This window comes from Oryzias latipes, chromosome 11 (assembly GCF_053564925.1).
Source record: "Oryzias latipes strain Hd-rR chromosome 11, Olatipes_Hd-rR_3.1".
NCBI lineage: Eukaryota > Metazoa > Chordata > Actinopteri > Beloniformes > Adrianichthyidae > Oryzias > Oryzias latipes.
This window is the reverse complement of record NC_136247.1, coordinates 14,450,299-14,471,883: the sequence shown is the minus strand read 5'-3', so window position 1 is coordinate 14,471,883 and position 21,585 is coordinate 14,450,299. Positions and strand designations below refer to the sequence as shown.

Here is a 21,585-nt window from a genome sequence, read left to right as displayed (position 1 = left end):
TAATAAGCTTAATTAACAACCTGTGTTAACAAATTAAGAAGTATTATTATTGTTTGGGGTTCTAGTAAGATATTTATTAGCATTATAGATGCCTGACACAAGCCTAAGTGTTAATAAACTTAATACGTTTTATTGACTAACTTAACATATTAATAGGCTTTATTAATGTGTCAGATGCTAGTAAGATATTTATTAGCATTATAGATGTCTTGCAAATACCTGAAAGTGTTAATAAGATTTATTAACATCTTAAGTCAGACCATTGTCTTCTAAATCCATATCACTAAACTGCTTATAAGCTTTGCAAACGTATTAATTAACTTTGTTAATAGTTTATTAATTGTTTTGCAGCATCTCATCTAAAGTGAGGACGGTTTTTAGCACAAACAACCACAAAGCATAAAGCTTGTAAAAAGAACTTTATAACATTAAAACAGACTAAACATACACAAATCGTTCTGTAAAAGATATATAATTTAACTCAGACAAATAATTAAAAAAAAACCATATATACTGGTGTTGGATGACTAGCATCATAGCTAATAAGGATAAAGTATTAGCATCTATCCTGAGTGAAACATTCATTGCAAATCCCATCACCAGGAGACAATTCTCTGCATTCAAAGCCAACTGCATTCAACCACTGTTGCCTTGCTTCAAAGTCCACAAGAAAGTTGCACAAGCCAGTCATTTTTGAAGAACGAAGACAATAAACCTACAAGTTGTTAAACATCTGGATTTACAAATGAAACAGTAAAGCATCTCTTTACTGCCGCAAAAGCATGGCCAGGTTTATAATGGGGGTGTTTGGAGGTTTGTGTGGCTGAGTTTAACACATAATATAACAAAGATTACCATCAAATAGATTCTGTGAAAGTGTTTATTTTAAATATTTCATATTAAATTGTATTGTAAAATTGTAAAATGTAATACAAGACCTTTTTGCATTTAATAAATAGGATAAATAAAGTAAATAAGATAGATACAGTATTTTGATCTGATAAAAACATGAGAGAAGCCGGTTTTTGTGGATAACTCAACTGTCTCTGACAGTTCTTCTGTCTCCTCCATTCTTGCTTTTTGAGTCTCCATCTTTTTCTCTCTTCTCACTTCTGAAAACGTTGTCATGGCAACAAAGAAAGCTTTTTCTCATCACCCAACAAAGAGACTGAATGTTCCCACTCATGGAGAATCACTCACATCACACACACATCACCAGGTTTTTGTTCCATGTCAGTCAGAGCCGGAAATTGCCTCACACAAAGACAAACATTAAGTAAAGTTTCTGTTTTGTGCTGTAAAGAGAGTCTGATGGGAACTGCAGTGAATTGTGATGCCTACGTGGAATGAAGAGTATCTGCAGTCATTGTGGCTCCACAGGCTAAGATGGCCTTCAATGTGATTGGCTAGAACAGAGGGCTAGATCTAGAGCGGACCAATGAATGCTTAAATAGATGAATGTCAGGGTAAACTTTATCCCTGCAAGTGAAAATGAAAACTGGCGAGCTTCTCTCTGCCGCACCCCTGAATAATTCCCTTTTTAACCCTGATCTATTTCTCATTTGTGCTGCATTTCTGCCTCTGTCTCTCCATTTATGTCTCCAACTGTATGTCTATCCTCCCATCATCTCTCAATCGCTCCCTGAGTTGGGAAACATAAAAACAGGTTCTGGTTCCATGGGGAACCCGTCCTCCAATGCTTGATGCACAGCTGTGCCAGTCATGAATTCGTTGATGAAATCCCACTCCTGCTCGGCTCAGCTGCAGTGTTGGTAACAAAATATTCGTATCTCCCATTGAGGCGCTCTCTAACTTCCTGTTTTACTTCTTCACCTAAGCATTTCTGCTCTCCGGTCTAATACAGGTCAACTTCAACCTGTAGCATTTTCACTATTCAATTCTGCAAATAAGATTTTGATGAAACGTTCAATAATAACCTTTTTGTTTGTTGCTGAAAGCTTACCGAGCTGAAAAAGATTTTTTGTTGTTTGTTTGAACCTATTTCTTTTTCAGGAATGGAAACAAATGACTTTTGTTTCCCCCCAGGAGAAGAAGCAAGTTACTCCTTTAAAGGAGCTCCCATATATAAAGAGTTGCAACAAATAATGGCATGACTAGCATTTCAGATCATCCAAAAACTACGATTTTTATCGTTTCTATGGGAAAATTCTCTTTTTCATGTCCCTCAAGAAAATTGTCCATGATTTTTGCATACATTACCACTTCAAAAAGCTTAGTTATAATCAGAAGGCATTCTTATTACAAGTTGATGTATCCTTCAGAATGAAACAGACGCCAACTGCAGTTTATCAAGTAACCATAAGCCCTTCAGCTTCCATTCACTCCATTAATCACTGCATTTATGTCCAGCAAATGTGATCATGGAGCATTGACATCTGCTCTGGGGTACATGTTGTGGTACACCTGTTTTTGGTGTTTTAACATATTCTTGTGGCATTTTTCTCATCATGAAGGAAGTATATAAAGAAAATAAACTCAAAGTTGTATTAAGTATTTGCTTTATTCAATTTGTCGAGAATCAGGGTGAAAAAATACCAATAGAAAAAGCTTATAACCGCGAAGTAGTAGTTAAAACAATAAAAACAAGCTCCCTGCTCCGCTCCATTCTGATGTATCCACTTGCAGGCATCTGACTCAAAACTGTACAGCTAAATAGCTCCAATATTGCTTATTTTTGCTGCACCTGAAATGGTAGATTAGGGTTGTGGGGGGGCGTAAACTTGCAGTTTGCAGCCACTCCTCACCAGTAGTCCTGCCCACAAATCAGAGGGAAATTTCTAATACTGCAGCTCTGAATTACTCAGATTTTCTTTTTTTATTCTTATTTTTTTTTTTATTTTGGCTAAAATTAACAATCATAATTAAAAGACCACTGCAAACGCTTTTGCAATACATCAAAAGATGATCGGAGTGGGTCTTTAGGGGTTAGTGAGTAATAAAGGAATTTGGGTGTAGTAGGCCATGTCTGAATACTTTTACTACTCATCATTGTGTACTATATAATTAATCCACCAATTTGAAGGGCTGTCTAAATCTTAAATTCCAAAACTGAGAGCCTTAGAAATTTCCCATAAGATCCTGTGTGCACTGATGCTCACTAGATTGGCATATGTAGACCACAATGCATTGCATTTGAACAATTTTTGTGGATAGAAATGTGTTTAAATGTACTTTATTTAATAAATAATCAACATTTTCATCTTCAGAATGCATTGGATTCATAAATATTCATTGTGGAACGCTCATAACGATTAGATTTTCACTTTAAAAAAATCGTCAAATTCGCTGTATGAAAATAAAAAGTAGTTGTTCCAGGGAACATCGCTTGTTTGAGAGAAGAATCAAGGAAGCCATCTTTGTAAAAATAAAAATCTCTCATTATATAAAGGGGGTTGACTCAGACACAACCTTTCATCCATTTACAATCCTATTTTGAAATCACTGCCCTAGCGAGGAGGATATATATCTCTAGTTCAACACCATTCGGATCGAACTGAAGAAGCCTCTCAGATGGGAGGCAAAACATCTTCAAACCAGAAATTTTGTCCAGTTCAATTTTTTAAGAACTTTTAATTTTATTATGACATTTGTGGGCTCAAATTCTGGTTTTAAATAGTTTAAGTCACTTTAAGTTAATTTAAATGTTAAATTAAACATTTTATGGACTTTTAGGTGATGAGGATTTTAGAAATTATGTCAGTGAATATGACCATCAGATGTGAAGTTCAATTAAAAAGAGAGAGACAAGCCCATCGATTTCGAATAGGCTGCGGCTGGTCTTCAATAACAATAAAAGTGGTTAACACAGAAGCTGAATGATGTTGTCACCAGATCTGCTCGCTCCCAGGGTTCTGTCACTATTTTTATTTACATGAATGGGAGTGTGGCAAAGATTGACAGACTTTTCAAAAGCCCTGCCTTTGTAGGACTTTGGTACTGTTATCGTCTTTCTGTACGTAAATGATGATGCAGTCTATCCTGTGCTGCTGGAGAAGATAAAGGATGCAGTAAAATTCTTTTCCTAAGCATTTAGAAAACACAAGTTCTTATCATGGCCGCCGCTAGGATATTTCGAAGTCGTTTCTCTCAGTTAGGAACCTCTCTGGGCAGAAGAAAGCCCAATAGACGTCACACTTTGTCCTCCTTGGGTAAATCCGGTGTTTTTGAATCTCTGCACACACTGAAGGCTGTTTAAAAGCCCAAGTTAGGAAAGTTTTGAAAGGGCGATTCAATTATTGGAATAATTGTGAATTACGGTTTAAAAGCTAAAATCGACTCAAGTAAAATTGATTTCTAACAATAATATTATTATGTAGAGAATTGCTCATGACAAGAGCCTCCTGATGCCAGAAAGGAATTTTTGTGCGAGTGTGATGTATTGTTAGGCAAGGCAATGCAAATTGATTTCTATAGCACATTTTATGTACAAAGACGATTCAAACTTACGGGCTGCACGGTGGCGCAGTGGTTAGCGCTCTTGCCTCCCCGTGTATGCGTGGGTTTTCTCCGGGGACTCAGGTTTCCTCCCACCGTCCGAAACCATGCTTCATAGGTCAATTGGCAACTCTAAATTGTCCCTAGGTGTGAATGGGTATGTGTGATTGTGTGCCCTGCGACAGACTGGTGAACTGTCCAGGGTGTCCCCTGCCTTTGCCCACAAGTGGCCGTGATAGGCTCTGGCAGCCCCATGACTCCGAAAGGGATAAAACGGCAAAAGATGAAAAAAACAAACAAAAGACGATTCAGAGTAATTTAAATAAATCATCAAATGAAACATTACAGGAAGGATCATTAAGATAAGAAATTAAAGTTAAAAAGCTTAAATTTCAATCCAAGCAATTTTATCATAAATAGTGCTATATTATTGGGTTTTTCCATAAGAGAAGCAACTTTCCTCGAAACAGATCTCATGGGTTTTGGCTTTCAATACTAATGAAAACTCTGTTGATCACCTTTTGGCATTTGTATTCAGGGTTTGCCACAGCGAATTAGCTTTCACTGATACACACCATATCATACTTCTGCCTTCTTCTTCAGCTCTTTAAAGTTCTCCTTCCATCTTTTCATGTAGTGACATAGTGAATGTCTGCCTAAAGCTTAACTACATCAGTTAAAAATATACATATATATGTTGTTCATTAATCAAGTACCTACTTTTCCCAACTAAACGGTTTTTTTCTTCCTAATTTTGTCTGTGTTTTATTTATTAATTTTTTATTTAACCTTTATCTAACCAGGTAAGCTATAAAGAACATGTTCTTATTCACAATAAGAACCTGGAAAGTGCAGCAATACAAAGCTAGATAAAAGCACATCACAGTACATTTATATTCAATACTTTACATCAAGAAAACTGTTAAGTCAAAAATAGTTCTGGAAAACATACATAGGTTAAATAAATTTTTAGTAAAAGCATGTGCAGGATTCAGTCAGTACATTAAATATTTTTTTTTTTTAAACCTGATAATGATATCAGGTTTTTGAAGGTCATTCCAGTAGATATTTTGATTTTATTTTAGGAACATTGCCCATTATACACTGGGCCGAGCGTGTATCATAGCGAGTCAGAGAAGTTAGCAAATGGCAAAGATCGGGTGGAGACAGACCTATTAAACATTTATAGATAAACAGAGACCAGTGTTTTTGTTTTGTTTTTTATTTGTAAAGATAACCAGTTTATTGTGGAGTACAAACAACAGCGATGAGTGCAAAGGGAGGCATTTTTTTATGAAATGCAAAGTGGAGTGATACATAACATCCAGTTTCTAAAGTGAAGATTTAGGGGCTGATCCATATATGATATCACCGTAGTCATGCATCAGTAGGATGGTCATTTGGACCTAGGTCTTTGTAGCAGAAAAAATGATGGATGTGTGCATGCCATAAAAAAAAGCCAAGTTTAGACTTATTTTTTGATTGTAACCTTCTAATGTGGTGTGAGAATATCCAGCCAGATGCCCAGGTATTTGTATTGTAGAACTTGTGAAATAATAGTCCCATCTGAGGTGGTAATGTTTGGAAATGTACAAGATTAGAAATTGCTTTTTATTTTTTTTATTTTTTTTTAAACCACATGACTTTGGTTTTGTTTATGTTTAAAATGAGCCTTAAGGAAGACAAAGATTCCTGAATTGAGTCAAAACTCTCTTGAGTGATCCTGCTACTGCCTTGTGGGGTGGGCCTTACGTATAAAGAATTGTGTCATCTGCGTAAAAATGAATGGATGACCCACGTGTTGCTACAGATAACTGGTTTATATAGAGTGAGAACAGTGTATGCCTGAGGATAGATCCCTGTGGCACTCTGCAGGAAATAGGGAGAGATTGTGACGTTAAAAGGTCTGATTTTAGATACTGTGATCTGTCTTAAAGCTAGTTATTCAACCAGCCAAGTGAGTTATTATAAACACCAATGTCTGCCAGTTTATTTAACAGAATAGCATGATCTACCGTATTTAATGATTTGGCCAGATCTATAAATACTGCTGCACAGGATTTATATATATATATATATATATATATATATATATATATATATATATATATATATATATATATATATATATATATATATTATAACAAAAATGTGTGTGTTGTTTATTCAGACTTTATTATATTGGATATACATGGTAAAATTGAGATGGGCTGTTAACAATTAAGGTCAGACTGATCTCCACCCTTAAAAATTGGATGTACAACGAGTAAATCCTGGCTGCAGCCTGCAGAGTTGCTCAACATAGTGAAATGCTGGAACGCTGAAGAATGTGAACACGCTGTGGAATGTTAACCCCGCCCACATTGAGCCCGTCTGCTGTGGAATGTTAACCCCGCCCACGTTGAGCCCGTGCATTTGATTCACCTTCGTCAGTGCATTTGTGATTGCAGGAAAGGGGAAGAATCAGTGGAGCACATTTTGTGTCATTGGTAATTGTATGAGGAAGAAAGAGAACAGAGGGGAGGAAAATTTGAATGGTGCAATGTTTTTTTTATCACTCAAAAAAATGATTCAAGCCCCTCTTTCCTGTAACACAATAAAATTCTGTTTGTTTTATTTAAAAATATTTATTTTAAAAGAATGTATCTGCATTTAATTGACCTAACACAAAATGTATTAATAGTTTCCCCTATAACTCCGGTAATCCAAAATAATTGAGTTCAAGTAAGGGGCATGCTGTTGAATGCTGTTTTCCTGTTTCTCTTTATTTATTCTATTTGCCGTCTTACGGCTACAATTTTTCACCTATTTTAACCATTCAACTATTAAAATGTTCAACTCTAACATTTTAATGCCTGGTATGACTTTTGGTCCTTCAAATCCTTTGACTTTTCAAAAGTGAAAACTTTTGTTCGTATTTTCCACGTAAAAAACGAACTGTGGCATGAAATCTTTTCAACTCGGCTTCTCCCAATAAGACGATACACGGCATTTATGTAAATAATGAATCTATTTGTTTATACCGGCGGCTTTATGTTGTCATAAAAGGGTTAGCTCAGTGGACTAGCTAGCTGGTTTAACATGCAGAGGTTCTGAGTTTGAGGCTTGCTTCAGACTGCTGTTGTGTGTTTTTTTCCCCTTGCCTTTCTTGATAAAATTGAGTTCGACTAACTCAATTATATTTCGTTACATGGAAGAATTTCCTTTGAGGGGGGGTTACTCATATTTATTGGATGGAAATCCTGCCCACAATTAAATTGAGTTCATCCAATGAGTTATTTTTTTGAGTCCGTGAGGCCAGACAAAATTTATTAACTCCCTAATACATGCACATGGAAACTTGTAAAAGGCATAAGAAGACAGCAATCGATGTATAAATTCTCTAATTTAATTAAATATTTTTTTTTTATTTAGCGCAAATTCGAACTATAGACGTCTCAATGGGCTTCATACCGGTAATTGTAAGGTAAACATACAATGAAAAAGGGATCATGAATACAAAGAACGCATTAGGATAATACTAAACTTTAACAAAACAGACTAAACTAAACTGATATTCCTGCCCTTAGACCCCCCCATCATGGTAAGGAAAAACTCCTTAAAAACCGGTAGGTGGCAATATTGCACATGGAAACTTGTAAAACCAAAGAAGAAGACGGGCTCAGCATGGGCGGGGTTAACATTCCACAGCGTGTTCACATTCCTCTGCGTTTCAGCATTCCACTTTGTTGTACACAACTACCCCTTGCTGCAGCAAGGGGTAGTTGTGTACAACCGCTGTTTTCCATGACTGTGGTATTTCAGCGGTTTCAAAAGACAGATTTAAATATACACCTTGTGAATCAGAAGATTCACAACCCCCTGTTGTAACACTAAAATCTGTCCAGCACAAGAGGCCTTCAGCTCCTTTATGTTTGCTCAGTTGTTGGACAGGACAAGTTAGAAAGAAATTATAAAATAAAAAATTACAAATGAGGGGATGTTGTAAGAAATTTGTCATTAAGTGTTGCCTTTTGGGGATTTTTTGGAGTTGTTTGATTGTTTGATTAAGATTTAGTGAGTTGTAAGTGTACTTTCTTAGGTACATTTACCATATCCCAGTTTAGGTCACCTAATGAGACAATATCTGATCTGCAGAAAGGGAAAAGATATAGAGCTTAATGTTTCTAAGGTGCTGGCAGGAGTTGATGGTGGACAGTAACATCCAGCCACAGATAATGGATAATTGTTTGAAATAAAAAGCAGATCAAATTGCTTAGGGACTGGCTTTGATAATGTTCTTTAAAATAAATATCTACGCCCTCGCCCTTTGAGGATCTGTCTTGTATAAACAAATTATATCCTGAGATGTGTAGCTCAGAATAAAGAGTTGAATTTCTTAGCCATGTCTTAGTGATGATGACAAGCCTCGGGATTTGTACAATGCACCCAGGTTTTCAGCTATTTTAAGGTCTCTGTTGGGGGGCCCTGGCTTATGCCTTGTTTTGGGGTGGGGGGATGCTCAGAACTCCCGGGTGGTGGTGGGCTGCTTGTCTGAGGCAGAGGGTACTCTCCTGGGCTGGGGGCCCGGGTTCGGTGCTGCGGGGGGGGCTATTGTTCTGGACGGACTGGAGCTTGAACTCTCTGTCCCCCTGTGCCTCCCTGCTCCCTGCTAGCCCTTGCCTGGTTGGCGGATTTGATTGTCCGGCCGGCGGTTTTTCTCTATCTGCTATACTGTTGGGGGTTCTGGCTACCACTGCTGTTTCGGCGGGGGCCTTGATGTGGGGATGACTGGGCACTCTCCTTCCTTCTTTTTACATTCCATCATCCACCCCAAAAGGACATGAAAACCTCACTCTGGCACAGGTTACAACATAAACCCATGTTACAGTAAAATATGTCCAACGCAAGTGGCATTCTGCTCTCATCTGTTTGCTTAGCTATTGCACAGGACAAGTAAAAAACTAATAAAAATAAAACTTTGTTTAGAATAAAAAGTTTCTTATAGAATTCATAAAGGTCTAAATGATCAGAGCGACAACATCATGCTTTTTTTTTTTAAATAATTTCTTTAGCAAGGTTCTAAACGTAAAAAGGCAGTTTTGAATTTTTGGCTTGGTTTCACACATGGTTTCATATGTTTTGATCTCTTTTTTCATCCAGGTGCTTCAGTTATTTTTTTTTTTTTTGATAAAAGATCAAAGTAAAAGCTCTCACTTTCTCTCTCGCACCATCTGCTTCTCATTGGTCTCTTTTAGTAAAAAATGAATCAAAAATGTGTTTGCCTTTAACTAGGGATTTTTCCTCTGCGTAGAACTCCCACTGCTGTCACAAAAATAAAACTTTAAAATCAGAAAACGTTGTCTCTTTTTGTTCCTTTGTTTCATTTTATCAAAATAATTATTATTTTTTCTCTCATAAAAAAATTGAGCTCTTTAAGCCCATCTTTAATTAATTCACCTGAAATAAAATAGGCTATTTTCTGTTTTCCTCCTTTTTATTTATTGGCAATGCTTAAAACAGAGATGAAAGATCCCTTGTTTCCTATTTTGTGCAAGTTTTTTGGTTTTAGAGAACAAAAGTGGAGACACCCCTGTTATTAACCTCGTTTGAAAAAAGTTTTTATTCTTAACATTTAACCCTGCTACTGACTGGCGACCTGTCCAGGATGTCCCCTGCCTTCGGCCATGAGTGGCCGGGATCGGCTCCGGCTGCCCCGTGACCCCGAAAGGGAAAAAACGGGTTTAGGAAATGAATAAATCACTTGATGAATGTTAATGTTTATGTTTAGTTCCACTTTCTTTCATTTCCATTTAACGTGGTTTGGAATGTTTTTACTGGCTTCAGCTGTAACGCTCAGCACGTCTTTCTTACTTGTTTTTGTGCTGTACAATTAAGTTAGCTTGTTTGGAGTTCTTTTTAGCTGTTTTAATCTGTTAGATTTATTTTTCAATCCTATTTACTCAGATGCATTTTCCAATTCTCTGTTACTTTTCTGATGGAGTTCTTTAGCTGTCACATTTTTTGCAGACAGCACAATCTAACATTTATGGATATTATCGAGCAGCAGCCCCTTTTTAATAAACACACAAAATTCATTGTAAAAACTGATGTCTATAAATGTACCCATTTTTTGATATTTCTTCTCATTAAAATCAAGCTTAACTTTGACAGCAGTTTCCCCTATATTTCCCGTGCTTCTCTGAGTCCAAGCTTGTATCTATCTCACCTGTCCTGCTTGTGTCACAGGTACTTCACTAACATCTCCATCGGTGGGCGGGACTATTCCTTCAACAGTGACGGATACTTGTCCAACCCGCTGATCGATGTCATCTCCTACACCAATGGCAGAGGCTGGGAGGAGGTCAGTGCACAACAGGACAGACTGACACTAATTATCATAACACAACAACTACATACACTAACCACAATTTCACACTCCATCAAACATGCTAACTGGTGGCTTCCAGCTTCACCTCTCTGCAGTCTCACAGCCTGAGTCTGTCTCATTAGGCTTCCCTGTGCGTGCTCCTCTCCTTCTCTTACCACTCGCCTGAGTTTGCCAGACTCCTTCTCTGGGGCTGACTTGCAGTACAATACCCGCGCCGTCGGAGACCATGTGTGGCAGATGTACAGTAATAGCTCCAAGTCTGGGGTCTGCCCTCTGGTTAATTTCAATTCCAAAAGACTTCCTTCAACCCGATGAAGGAAAAGGAAAACAAGCAGGTCTTTCTGTTGAAGCTCCCTCTGATCCATTTGCTGCTGACCTTTAAAGACTCTGTGTGTTTACAATGATAACCCAAAAATGAAAGTCAACCTTTGAAGGAAAAAAGTCATAAAAAAAGACTCGTCTGGAAGAAGGTTTTAAAGTATGTGAGCTGCCGTACTTTCCTCTTTCCGTTCAAGCTGATTGTTCTGGACAAACTCTGTTAGGAAAGATTTGGATGAACCCTCATGAAGAGATTTAAAAGCAGCTTAAAGAAAAACTAACTCCGTTTTTTTTATCAGATACGGTTGATACCTAGCTTTTCAGTGGAACATAGTAAAGTAGGTAAAAAGCAGCTTTGAGTTTTCATTGTGATTTCTGCAAAGGAAGGTCATGACACAACTTTCTCTGAAGAATCTAAAGATCTGGATTTATTTTGGGTTGGGAATAAATATTTTCTAGTCATTGAAGAAACCTTTTTTTGGTGCAGCCTCATTAATATGTACTGGAGTTGACATCAAAATTGAAAGGATTTATGCTAAAACCCATTTACCTCTCCAATGAGACACTGCTTGACTTCACAAATAACAAGAAATGTGTTTTCCTCATGATCACATAAGGATCTAATGAGAGGATTCTTACAATTTTTTTTCTTTTAATTTTGATCTGATTGTAGCTTTATTTTTTTATTTATTCACACTTTTTTAGGAGTCTTGTGTTGAACATTTAAAACAAATTGTCTTAGTTCTTTAAATACATATTCACACACAGTTTAAGGAATTGAAAATAAATAAATAAATTATACTAATAAAATATACTGGTGTTCATCTTTAAAAGACACAAATTGTTTTTAGCTTTTAATGAGAAAGAAAAATGTATTCTTACCTAATGTTAAAAGCAAAATCACATTTTGAATTACAGAAATATGATGCACTTCTTTGTAACTATTTGGCGATGGCTGGGATTTTGACCAGTTTTTGGTGAGTTCATTCCAAAATAATTTTTTGTAGTTTCCTTAGAAACTATATTGAAGCTCGCCACACCCACACTTACAGCTTGATGAAATAAAATTACATTTGGCAACATTCAGATTGGGATCCGCTCACATGGTTCGCCATTTACTGCTAATTTTACAAGCGACAAAGGTTTTAAGAGTTTGTTTTTCATAATACCACCATGTTGGTAGCCAACCTAAAAAGACAGTTTGAAAAGAGTGAGAATTTTTAGCAGACTTGAAAAATTGAGCAGTTTTATGGACAGATTCAAGTAGATAAGTGCAATCTTCAAGTTCACATTTTGTCATAAGATGACATTTTTCTCACGGTCAGAGGTCATGTTTAGTCTCCTCATGCACTGATGTGATGCACACGAAAATTTTGTTGATGAAGGGAAACCTCAATAGGTAGACCTGTGTTTGAGAAGATGTTGTAGTGTATTAGTCAAAATAAAAGTTGGGGTATGCTGTGTTTTAGCTGAATTGCTTGTTTTTTCACATGGCAAAGCTTCATCTTGCAGAAAAGCTAAAATTAGATGAGGAAAAAAATCACTAATGTTGATAATTTAAATGAATGTGCTGCACCTCCAGGAACAAGCTCTGCATTTTTTACTGCTTGATGAATAAGGGCATTTGTTTTTGTAAACCCTCATAGATTTGTGAGATATATTTAACCGTTTCTCATTGTGTCTTTACTCCCAAAGAATTCCTCGACACCACTGGGATGCAAACAAACTCACCGTTTATAGGTTACAGTACTTACAATGAAACTAGCAAAGTAAGGTACACTAACTTGCTTTCTTTACTTTAAACAGTGGGCTAGTTTTAAATTATATCAAGGACTTAAGGATGTTTGTTATTTAAAAATGACTTTATCTTTTTTTTCTTTTATTTTAAATTACAGAGGCAACAAAATCAACAAGAGTCAACAAGAGTGCAGGATTTGTAAAGCTGAGGGAGTAAATCTGTCCCCAGTAAATTGTGAAAAAATATCTGGTATTTAAGGGAAAAGTCTGTCAAAGATGGTGCAAAACTTGACCTTTTTACTGTAGCAGATTGCTCACTTCTTACACCAGCCTACAGTAGCTTCTTGTAAAACTGCAACTTTGGGCACATCCTTGTTTGTGTCAAATGGGATAACATAGGATTAAATCTTAGTGCTGTAGAGCAAACCCTAACTCTGGTTTTATACACAGCTCTTCCAGAAACAATAGGAAGTGGTACCCACAATTCACTTCTCATTCTATGCCAAAGAAAGAACCTCACATTGCAGGTGTTTTTGTTGCTGTAAATACTCGGATGCACACTTTTTACCAAATATATTTCTTAACACATGGGGGTAGAAATGTCACCCTTAGACGAAGCAGTTTAAGAACAAAACAAGAAAATAGAAAATAATCTTCTCAGTGGAAAAGAATGCAAATAGAGACGTTTAAACTGGATTTCTTCTCACAGTGCCAACTGTGAGAAGAAATCATTGTGTGGTACAGTCCTGTTATTATTGTATCTGTTTCTTAATAAAAACTTAAGGAAAGTGTGATCCTTTTGATTTTTGAGGCAAGAAGATTTATAGATTTATATTTGTCAGCATAAGAGCTCAAATGTATCAGAAAACTTCACTCACCCTGAAAAGAAAAGAAAATGTCTCAAGGTGTTTTTTGTTTTTTTACTGTATTTCTACAGAATAAAAAACCTTGTAGTTAATTAAACTGCAAATGTAACTGCACTTAGCTGCAATGTGACAAATGTGTGAGGACACTTCCATAACCCATGACGGTGTTTAAAGGACTTATAATCTTCCTTCATGCGTTGCTTTCATGAAAATAGATTGAAAATAAAAAATGAAAAACTGCTTCTGCTGCTCTCTTTCTGTAAAAGCATCACTTTAGGGTTTATGTGATGCTACAAAGCATCAACTCTTGTTCAATTTATTTTTTTACAAGTTCAGGCTTAAACAAGGGAGCATGAATAGGGTCAATGAACAGATAAAAAAGATAGCCAGCTGCTTGTTTCTAATCAATACGCCAGCCGAGCTGGAGGCTCGAAATACAGACTTCAGGCCTGTTTTTAGGAGAGTTTGAAGCTGCTGTAAAAGTTTTACAACTTCTTCAGAATGATTCGGTCATAAACCTATAATTATGTTGACTTTAATTCTGCTGCTCAGAAGAAGCAGACACAAACATTATTAATGATGCAGATGTACAACATTTGTCTGATCCAGAGGTTTTTGTTAAAAGTGAGATGAGCCATGATCCATTTTTGTCCAAAAGTCTTTTTCTCCTCATTGAATCATAAACACGGAATTAAACTGAGTTGGATGAGCCCTACTCCTTTTTTCATGTTGTTTTGCTCCTTTTATGACCTTCTGGAGGAGGCTTTCTTCAGTTCTTGGTCGACTCGTTCTTCACTTCCAGGTTTTGCTTTTACATTTGTGGGAAAGCCTTTAACTTTTCTGGAGCTTGAAAGCCACAGAAATGTCTCTGTGGCCTTGGTTCTAAAAAGTCTGTTGAAAATCCAGCTGCTTCAGTTTTTTGAAACACCTTTCGTTGAAGTGGTTTCCTGGTTCTCACATCGGTTATGTGTGAGCACTGATGATTTTTTTTTTTCAGATTAATTCAGAATAGAAGGTCTCCTGTCCAATCACATCTCCACCACAATGACACAATAAAAATTTTCTTTGATATTCTTGTTGGAGGAACAGCATGTAGGAGACCAAAGGCAGGCTGAGCAGAAACCACAGCAATTATTTTTACTAAGAAAAGTCAAAGAAACAAACTAAATCAAAGCAAAACTAAATCCTTAAAAAGTTCTCGTTTGAGCGCTCTATGCGTTGGTTTTAAGAAGGAGAAAACCTCCCAAAAATTCACCTCCAATTTGACAAAAATTACATTTTACATATTTCTTGTAGCTGTCGCAATTTTTTTTAAGTCCTGCTTAAAAATCCACAGGAAGAACATTTTTTTTTTTTCTGTTTATTATGTCTTAAAGATCAGAAAATATTCAATTCAGCTTTTGAAACACTCTGTGAAGGTTTTTTTGAGCTCCATGGTAACAGAGTTACCCACCAACAGAGGATTCACTATCTTTTCTTTCACTGTTATTGGCAAGGCTGCAGCTTTTCATTGTACAGTGTGTGTCAGTGTGCAGCCCCTTGTCTCCATCATGCATTTAAAAGCATTCATATTCTGTAAGATTGGAGGTTAAAAATAAAGCTCAAAAAAGCCAATTATGAAGACCACCCAAAAGGTTGGCCGATCTTTCTGTTATCATGCTGCAGAAGAAAAGCTGAGTCAAACCAAAAATGAAAGCAAAGAAATGAAGGTAAGAGTGAAAGGAGAAACAACCAGGACCGTCTCCTCTCCCTTTATTAAAAGATTAAAGCTTAAGAAATAGATCATTATTCATAGAAGAGTAAATCTGCTCTGAACAAGAAGCATGATGTGAATTTTCCATCTGAATGACACAACATCGAAACCTTTGAAGACTAAAAAAAAATCCAGAAGCATTCTCATCAGGGTTACTGAAGATCCAGTGAAGGAACATCCAACTTTGGTCCAAAACAACTGAGGCGGACAGTTTGCTGGTTTCTCCTGTTTTCCTCTGCAATCCCATAAATAGAGAATTTATACCACAAAATTCTTATATGTACTGTAAGCATCTTCACTTATTTGGAGTTCATTTAATTATAGCAATTATTATTATTATTCCTGCATGCTGTTTTGTTTCTTTCTGAATTTTCTTGTTGACACTAAAAATCAGAAGTCAATTGACAATAAATAAACTGAATGACAATGAATTACTTTGAAGTTGTTGGTTGGATTCCTAGCTTTCTCCTCTACAGGCCCCTGTGCAAAACAGTTTATCTAAAGGAGGTGTATGTATAGTAGAGTTACAGTGCTCCTTTGTATGGCCATTAAAATAATTTTCTTGCAGTTAATACTAGCCAGGGTGAGGTAAAATAGTGCATCAAAATATGGTATTTAAATTAACCTGCTAAAACACAGAGAAACTGGTCATTTTATACAGTTCAAGAAATGTAAAAATTAAACTAGGCCTATGTAAATAAGTATACTTGTGAAAGTACAAGTACACCCATAAAATAATATTTGTCTATGCTATTAATATATATACATTTAACGCCATTCACGTCTTTTGTCGCTAATACAAAATGTACCATTTAATCCACGACTCCATCTTGAATAAAAGAAGCAGTTACGATTTTTTTTTTTTATATAATTGGAAATAAATTGAGGCATGAAGACGTTAATAATTGTTTTTATTGAGTTTTTATTTATTTATATTTATTTACTAATCTCTTTATTTAGGGAAATACTTTTACATTTTGGTCCTATGGAAACAGTTTGGAAAAAAGCTGTCCAAAATAATTAATCTCTTTGATTTTCTAGGTTGGCTGGTGGGAGAACGGACACCTGCGTCTGCGTTACCATCCATGGTCTCGTTACGGATCTTTTTTGAAGCCCCTGGACGACTCGCAGCACCTCCGCGTGGTCACTTTAGAAGAGAGGCCTTTTGTCATCGTGGAGCCCGCTGACCCCGGCACAAGCTCCTGCATCCGGGACTCTGTGCCCTGCAGGATGCCAATAAACTCCAGGTAATACACACCACCCTGTTTTGCTGTTAGCTCATGTCTCACTGCAATGAGAAGTCCAAAAGAAACCCTGAATCCCATTGTAAGAGTTTAGGGATTTCTAAAAAAACAACATCAGGGCAGCTTTGTAAGAGACACTCCTAGTTTATTTTACAAAAGGAAAAAAAAAAAACATTTCCTGTAAGTTTATTAAATCATAATTATGGTCAAATTCTTAATGAGGCACACACAAGTAAACAATCTGTTTATCCATATTTGACACGAACATAACTCTCATCCGTCTTCATAAGATGTTACTAATAAAGTTTTACTACCACAGTGATTCATCATGGCTTCTCTAAAGTGGCCTGGCATACCCCTAAAAAATAAAATACATTGCACAGTTTTATACTTACTTTGCTCATCATGGATAACTCACTGGAAAGAATGATCAGGAGATTTATATGTTTCAAAGAGGAAAAAAAAAACAAAACAAAACATTAAAATTAATGTAGGTGCAGCAGAGCTGTGTTTTATCCAAACACTTTCAAAATCTGCCTTTAGACACAAACAGATATCGAGTTGTCCTGTTTTTCTTTCTATCTTTCAGTTTGAATAAACACTTGAAACATTTCACATCAGAGGCTGGTTTTATTTTTCCAAACTGGATTTTTTACCAAGTACTGATCAATGATGAGAGAAAGCGGAAAATTCGGAGGCGTGTTTTTTGTTTTATCAAAGCACAAACACCACAGCGTTTTAAAAGACTTTTAAAGAATATCAAAAGAGTTTTTGAAACAAACTCACCGTGATACTTAATGAGAGACTGAGCCATAACCACGAGCTGACATCTTGTAGAAAGTCTCCCCGTTAATTACAGAGCAGCTGCCAGGTAATGATGTGTTAAAATGATCACCACAGTTACTTATCATTTTGCAAATCCAATGTGAAGCTATAGTTTAATCATCACCTTTTACAATCAGCTGTCTCAGTCTTTATGTATATGATTCACATCACACAAAGTGGTTGCGTTTGTGTGTTTGCTCCTTCAGCAAATAAAACATCTTTAAGGTGTTACACCCCTAATATATTTGGTTTAATGAGGATGATGTTTTAGAAGACTTCAGGTTCTTCTAGGTTTCTGCATGTTGATGTTGTTCCTCTGTCTGATCTAATTAAACTCAAAGACATAAGTCCTAGAATTTTTGTATATTCAATAAGTTGTGAACTATTCTTTTTAAAAAGTCATTACACAGTTCAGAGGGTGCTCAAACTTTGTCATATTTCTTCTGAAAAAAGCTATGGTTTATTTGAATTTCTTGGTTTTGCCCTTTGATTTGATAATAAATGTTAAATTTACAGACAGCTGAGCTTCAATTTTCAGCAAATTTCACTTGAGGAATAAGATAACTTGATGGCAACATCTTTGCTAAATGAAAATGCATGATTTGATTAATATTTAAATTTCAGTTTCACAAAATCAGTTTGATCCAGTTATTTTATTTTGACTCAGTCTAAGTAAAATTGCACAAAAATATAGCATTTTTCTTCTTCTACCTTTGTATTTTTTATTTCTAATCAATGTATGACTGAATATCTGGAACTGGTTGTGATATATTTTTGTTGCAATCTTTAAACGTTTAATAAGCTGTTTTTAGTTCTTGAAATAGACCTATACAAATAAAAAAAATGGGTATATTTGGGTTTTTCAAATAAGAAGTTCATTCTTGGCCTCCTTTTGACTCCCGTTGGAGCTGTTTGCCAGGCATGTAGGCCACGTTGCTAGGTTACACAGCCAAGAGGTTTCCATGGCTTAGTGTCTGAAGGCCCCTCAAATGGCCACTTCCAGTGTTTACGTGATGAAGGACACTGCAGCCACTTGACTGATGGTCATCTAAACGTCCTTGGATTCCAGTTTGTGCAACCTGCTAATGTATTGTGTCACCCAAAGCCTCAAATACACAAAGCGTTTTAGGGTAGTTTCTTTCTTTTAGACAGTGTCTTTGTAATGATGCATTAGTTGTTTTTTCTTTTTTTTTCTTTTTTCTTTCTGAGCTGTCAAGCATTGCCTCTCTAAACACCACATCAGTATCGATCCACTCAAGCCCTCTGCAATAATTCCCTGCCTTCCTCCTCTGTCACCCACCAACCCCCTCCAGGTTTTGTGTCCTTTATCTCATATCTTTTCTCTTCAAGTTTGGTGGTGGAGGGAGCAACTCCCATGAAGCACTGCTGCAAAGGGTTCTGCATTGATGTGTTGAAACGTCTGGCCAAGATTGTAGGCTTCACCTACGATCTTTACCTGGTGACAAACGGCCGGCATGGGAAGAACATTGACGGGGAGTGGAACGGCATGGTCGGCGAGGTGAGGCTCTCGTGGTCACTTCAAAAATTAGATCTTAAAAGGGAATATCATGTGTTTTTAATCTAAAGCTACTATTTTATGTTGGTGCACTAACATTATTTATGTTTGTAAACTATTTTGCTTCTTATAGGTTTCCTTGATTTATTACATGTTTGCTGATGCCCCACCCACTTTCTTCAACACCAGTTTGATGCAAACTTTTTCCAAAAGTACTTGTTATACATTATTATTCAGTTATTTTCCTCCCTACAGCAAATGATGATAAAAAGGCAGACCTATTCCGCAGACAGTTTTAGGCTTATGCAGTTTGTTTCAAACACAAACTCAGCACCTGCAAGCCTACTATTCTTCTAGCACTCCTGGCTAATTAAAAAACCCCGTTGTGACATATGAAAACACAAACTGCATCCACTGCTGTGTGCTGTAAATCGCCATTGGGAAGAAGAAACAATTTTAAAGCTAGCTAAAAACACACTAGGATTTTTTAGTAAAAATAGTCATGTATGTGTGATTGACAAAAGGTCCAGTTCAAAGATGGTGTTGGTATATTTTAAGAAATAAAGGTGCGGCGCAAAGATCTTTAAGCACATTCGCAAAAAAAAAAGAGGCAGCCTTGTTCTGACCTCAGACAGTTCATGCATTTTTTACGCACCGAACTAATCCACTTAGGGTTTTTAACAAGTGAAACGTTTTAACATGGCATTCTGTTGGGAGTTTCCCTGAAAACCAGACCAGTGTGGGCCCTGAAGGAACTGGAGACACAACTTTTTTGTCATCATTTGGTGACAGCTGATTGGTCAGGTAATTGATTTAATTAAAGACTGTGGATAAATGAATTTTAAGTAATTCTGATAAAGCCTGTAAAGGTTATGAAAAGTTAAACTTTTCTACAATTCTACATTATCCCAATTAACAAAATCTAAAAAGTCCAACTCTAAATTGTTTGTCCTAGCATTCTCTCTGTGAAATTAATAGGTCTGTCTGACGTGATGCTTAGAAATAATCTCTCCACAACATTTTAAAAATAAATGGATTGTTAAAGAAATACTGTATATTTCATAGCAAAGAAGAACCAAACCAAAGAAAATTTAAACCAGAGAGCAGTGGGTGCAGTTTATTATTTACAGACAAATAACAATGAAGGTGTGCTTGTCCATTCTTCTTCATGGACATTAAATTTGTGACCAAACCTAAGTAGGAATTTGGACTTGTGGACTGTAAATCTGCTTCTTAAAGTGGAAAGTGGTTCATTGGTTAGAAGTTTGCTGATGAGATGATTCTTAACGTGTTCCTCCAGATTCAGTTCTTTGCTTACAAAGTACGGTGGGTTCCCCCTCTGAAAAGTAACTCAAAAAAAGGTCTTTGGGAGATGTTCAATAAAGAACTGGCCTCAACATTGGCAGAGCATCATCCAAAACGTCTTATTAAGAGATGTGGAGCGATAGGTATTTGTCCACAAATATGTGGAGGACTTAATATTTGCATCTGTTTAGCATCCATCTGCACAGTACTTAAGAGTTCTGTGTTCTGGGATATGGATGCCTCCTTCTCTGTGCGTCCCTTGCTGCTTCCTGTCCAGCCTCTCTCAGTCTTTCATTAAGTTTCTTAATTATAGTGTCAGACAAACAAATGTGCTCTGGGCCAGCTGGGGGAGGAACAAAGCGTGTGTCCTTACCCGTGCTGATTACTTGCATCAGACAGGAACATAGAAAAAGTGGCTCTTTTCATGTCTTTGATGTAAACGCTGCATTTTACACTTTATCCTTAAACCTTTTTTTTTCCACATCAGTACCTCCATGTCAGTCACTTAGTGAGAAGTCTTTGCTGCAATGAACACGCTTCATTCAGAAATCTGAAATGACCCATTTAAAGAAATCAAACTCTTATTTAGGATTGTTTGATCCTGACAATCAAGGGTTGTCTCTGTGACTGCATCTCATCAGATCCCTGCAGCATTTTCATTTTTAGAGCTTTTCCAAAAATCTTGACTTTGTCACCTTAGACATTTTTTCTAACATCCCTCTCTCTTCTTCCCCCCTTTTCTTTCCGTCCTGTGCAACAAAAAATTGTTACAAATATAAGTAAGATGAATAAAGTGTAGCCTAAATTACAAAAGGGGTTAATTCAAATATACATCTAGTGTGTCAAAAGATTCATAATCCTTATTGTTAAAGTAAAATATGTCCAACAGAAGAGGCTTTCAGCTCTCATCTGTTTGCTCAGCTGTTGGACAAGACAAGTAAAAACAAAAAAGAGCTGATAAATGAGTTGATTATTCATTATAGTTAACTATATTTCTTTGTTATCTGATATAAATTAATCTTTTTTTTTAGTTTAATATGATGAGCTAAAACGAGATAAAATATGAAATTTGTGTCAGATGTCAATGTTGTCACTTTGCTTGTTTTCTTGATGTGATGGAAAAATGTCTTTAGGAATTTAACTGATTGTATTATTTTTAATATAAAGGGATGAAGCCTTGGAACTGGCTCAGAAAT

At 36.4% G+C, this 21,585-nt stretch overlaps 1 protein-coding gene across 1 annotated transcript in view; it reads left to right on the top strand.

Moving 5' to 3' along the window:
- The window catches only part of grin2da (glutamate receptor, ionotropic, N-methyl D-aspartate 2D, a), a 366,952-nt gene that overhangs the window by 166,679 nt on the left and 178,688 nt on the right, over positions 1-21,585 (top strand). Inside the window, exons 7-9 of the mRNA XM_011480970.4 lie at positions 10,684-10,798; positions 16,541-16,746; positions 18,919-19,087. Coding sequence (XP_011479272.2) covers positions 10,684-10,798; positions 16,541-16,746; positions 18,919-19,087 — 490 coding nt within the window. The remainder of the gene's footprint in view (positions 1-10,683; positions 10,799-16,540; positions 16,747-18,918; positions 19,088-21,585) is intronic.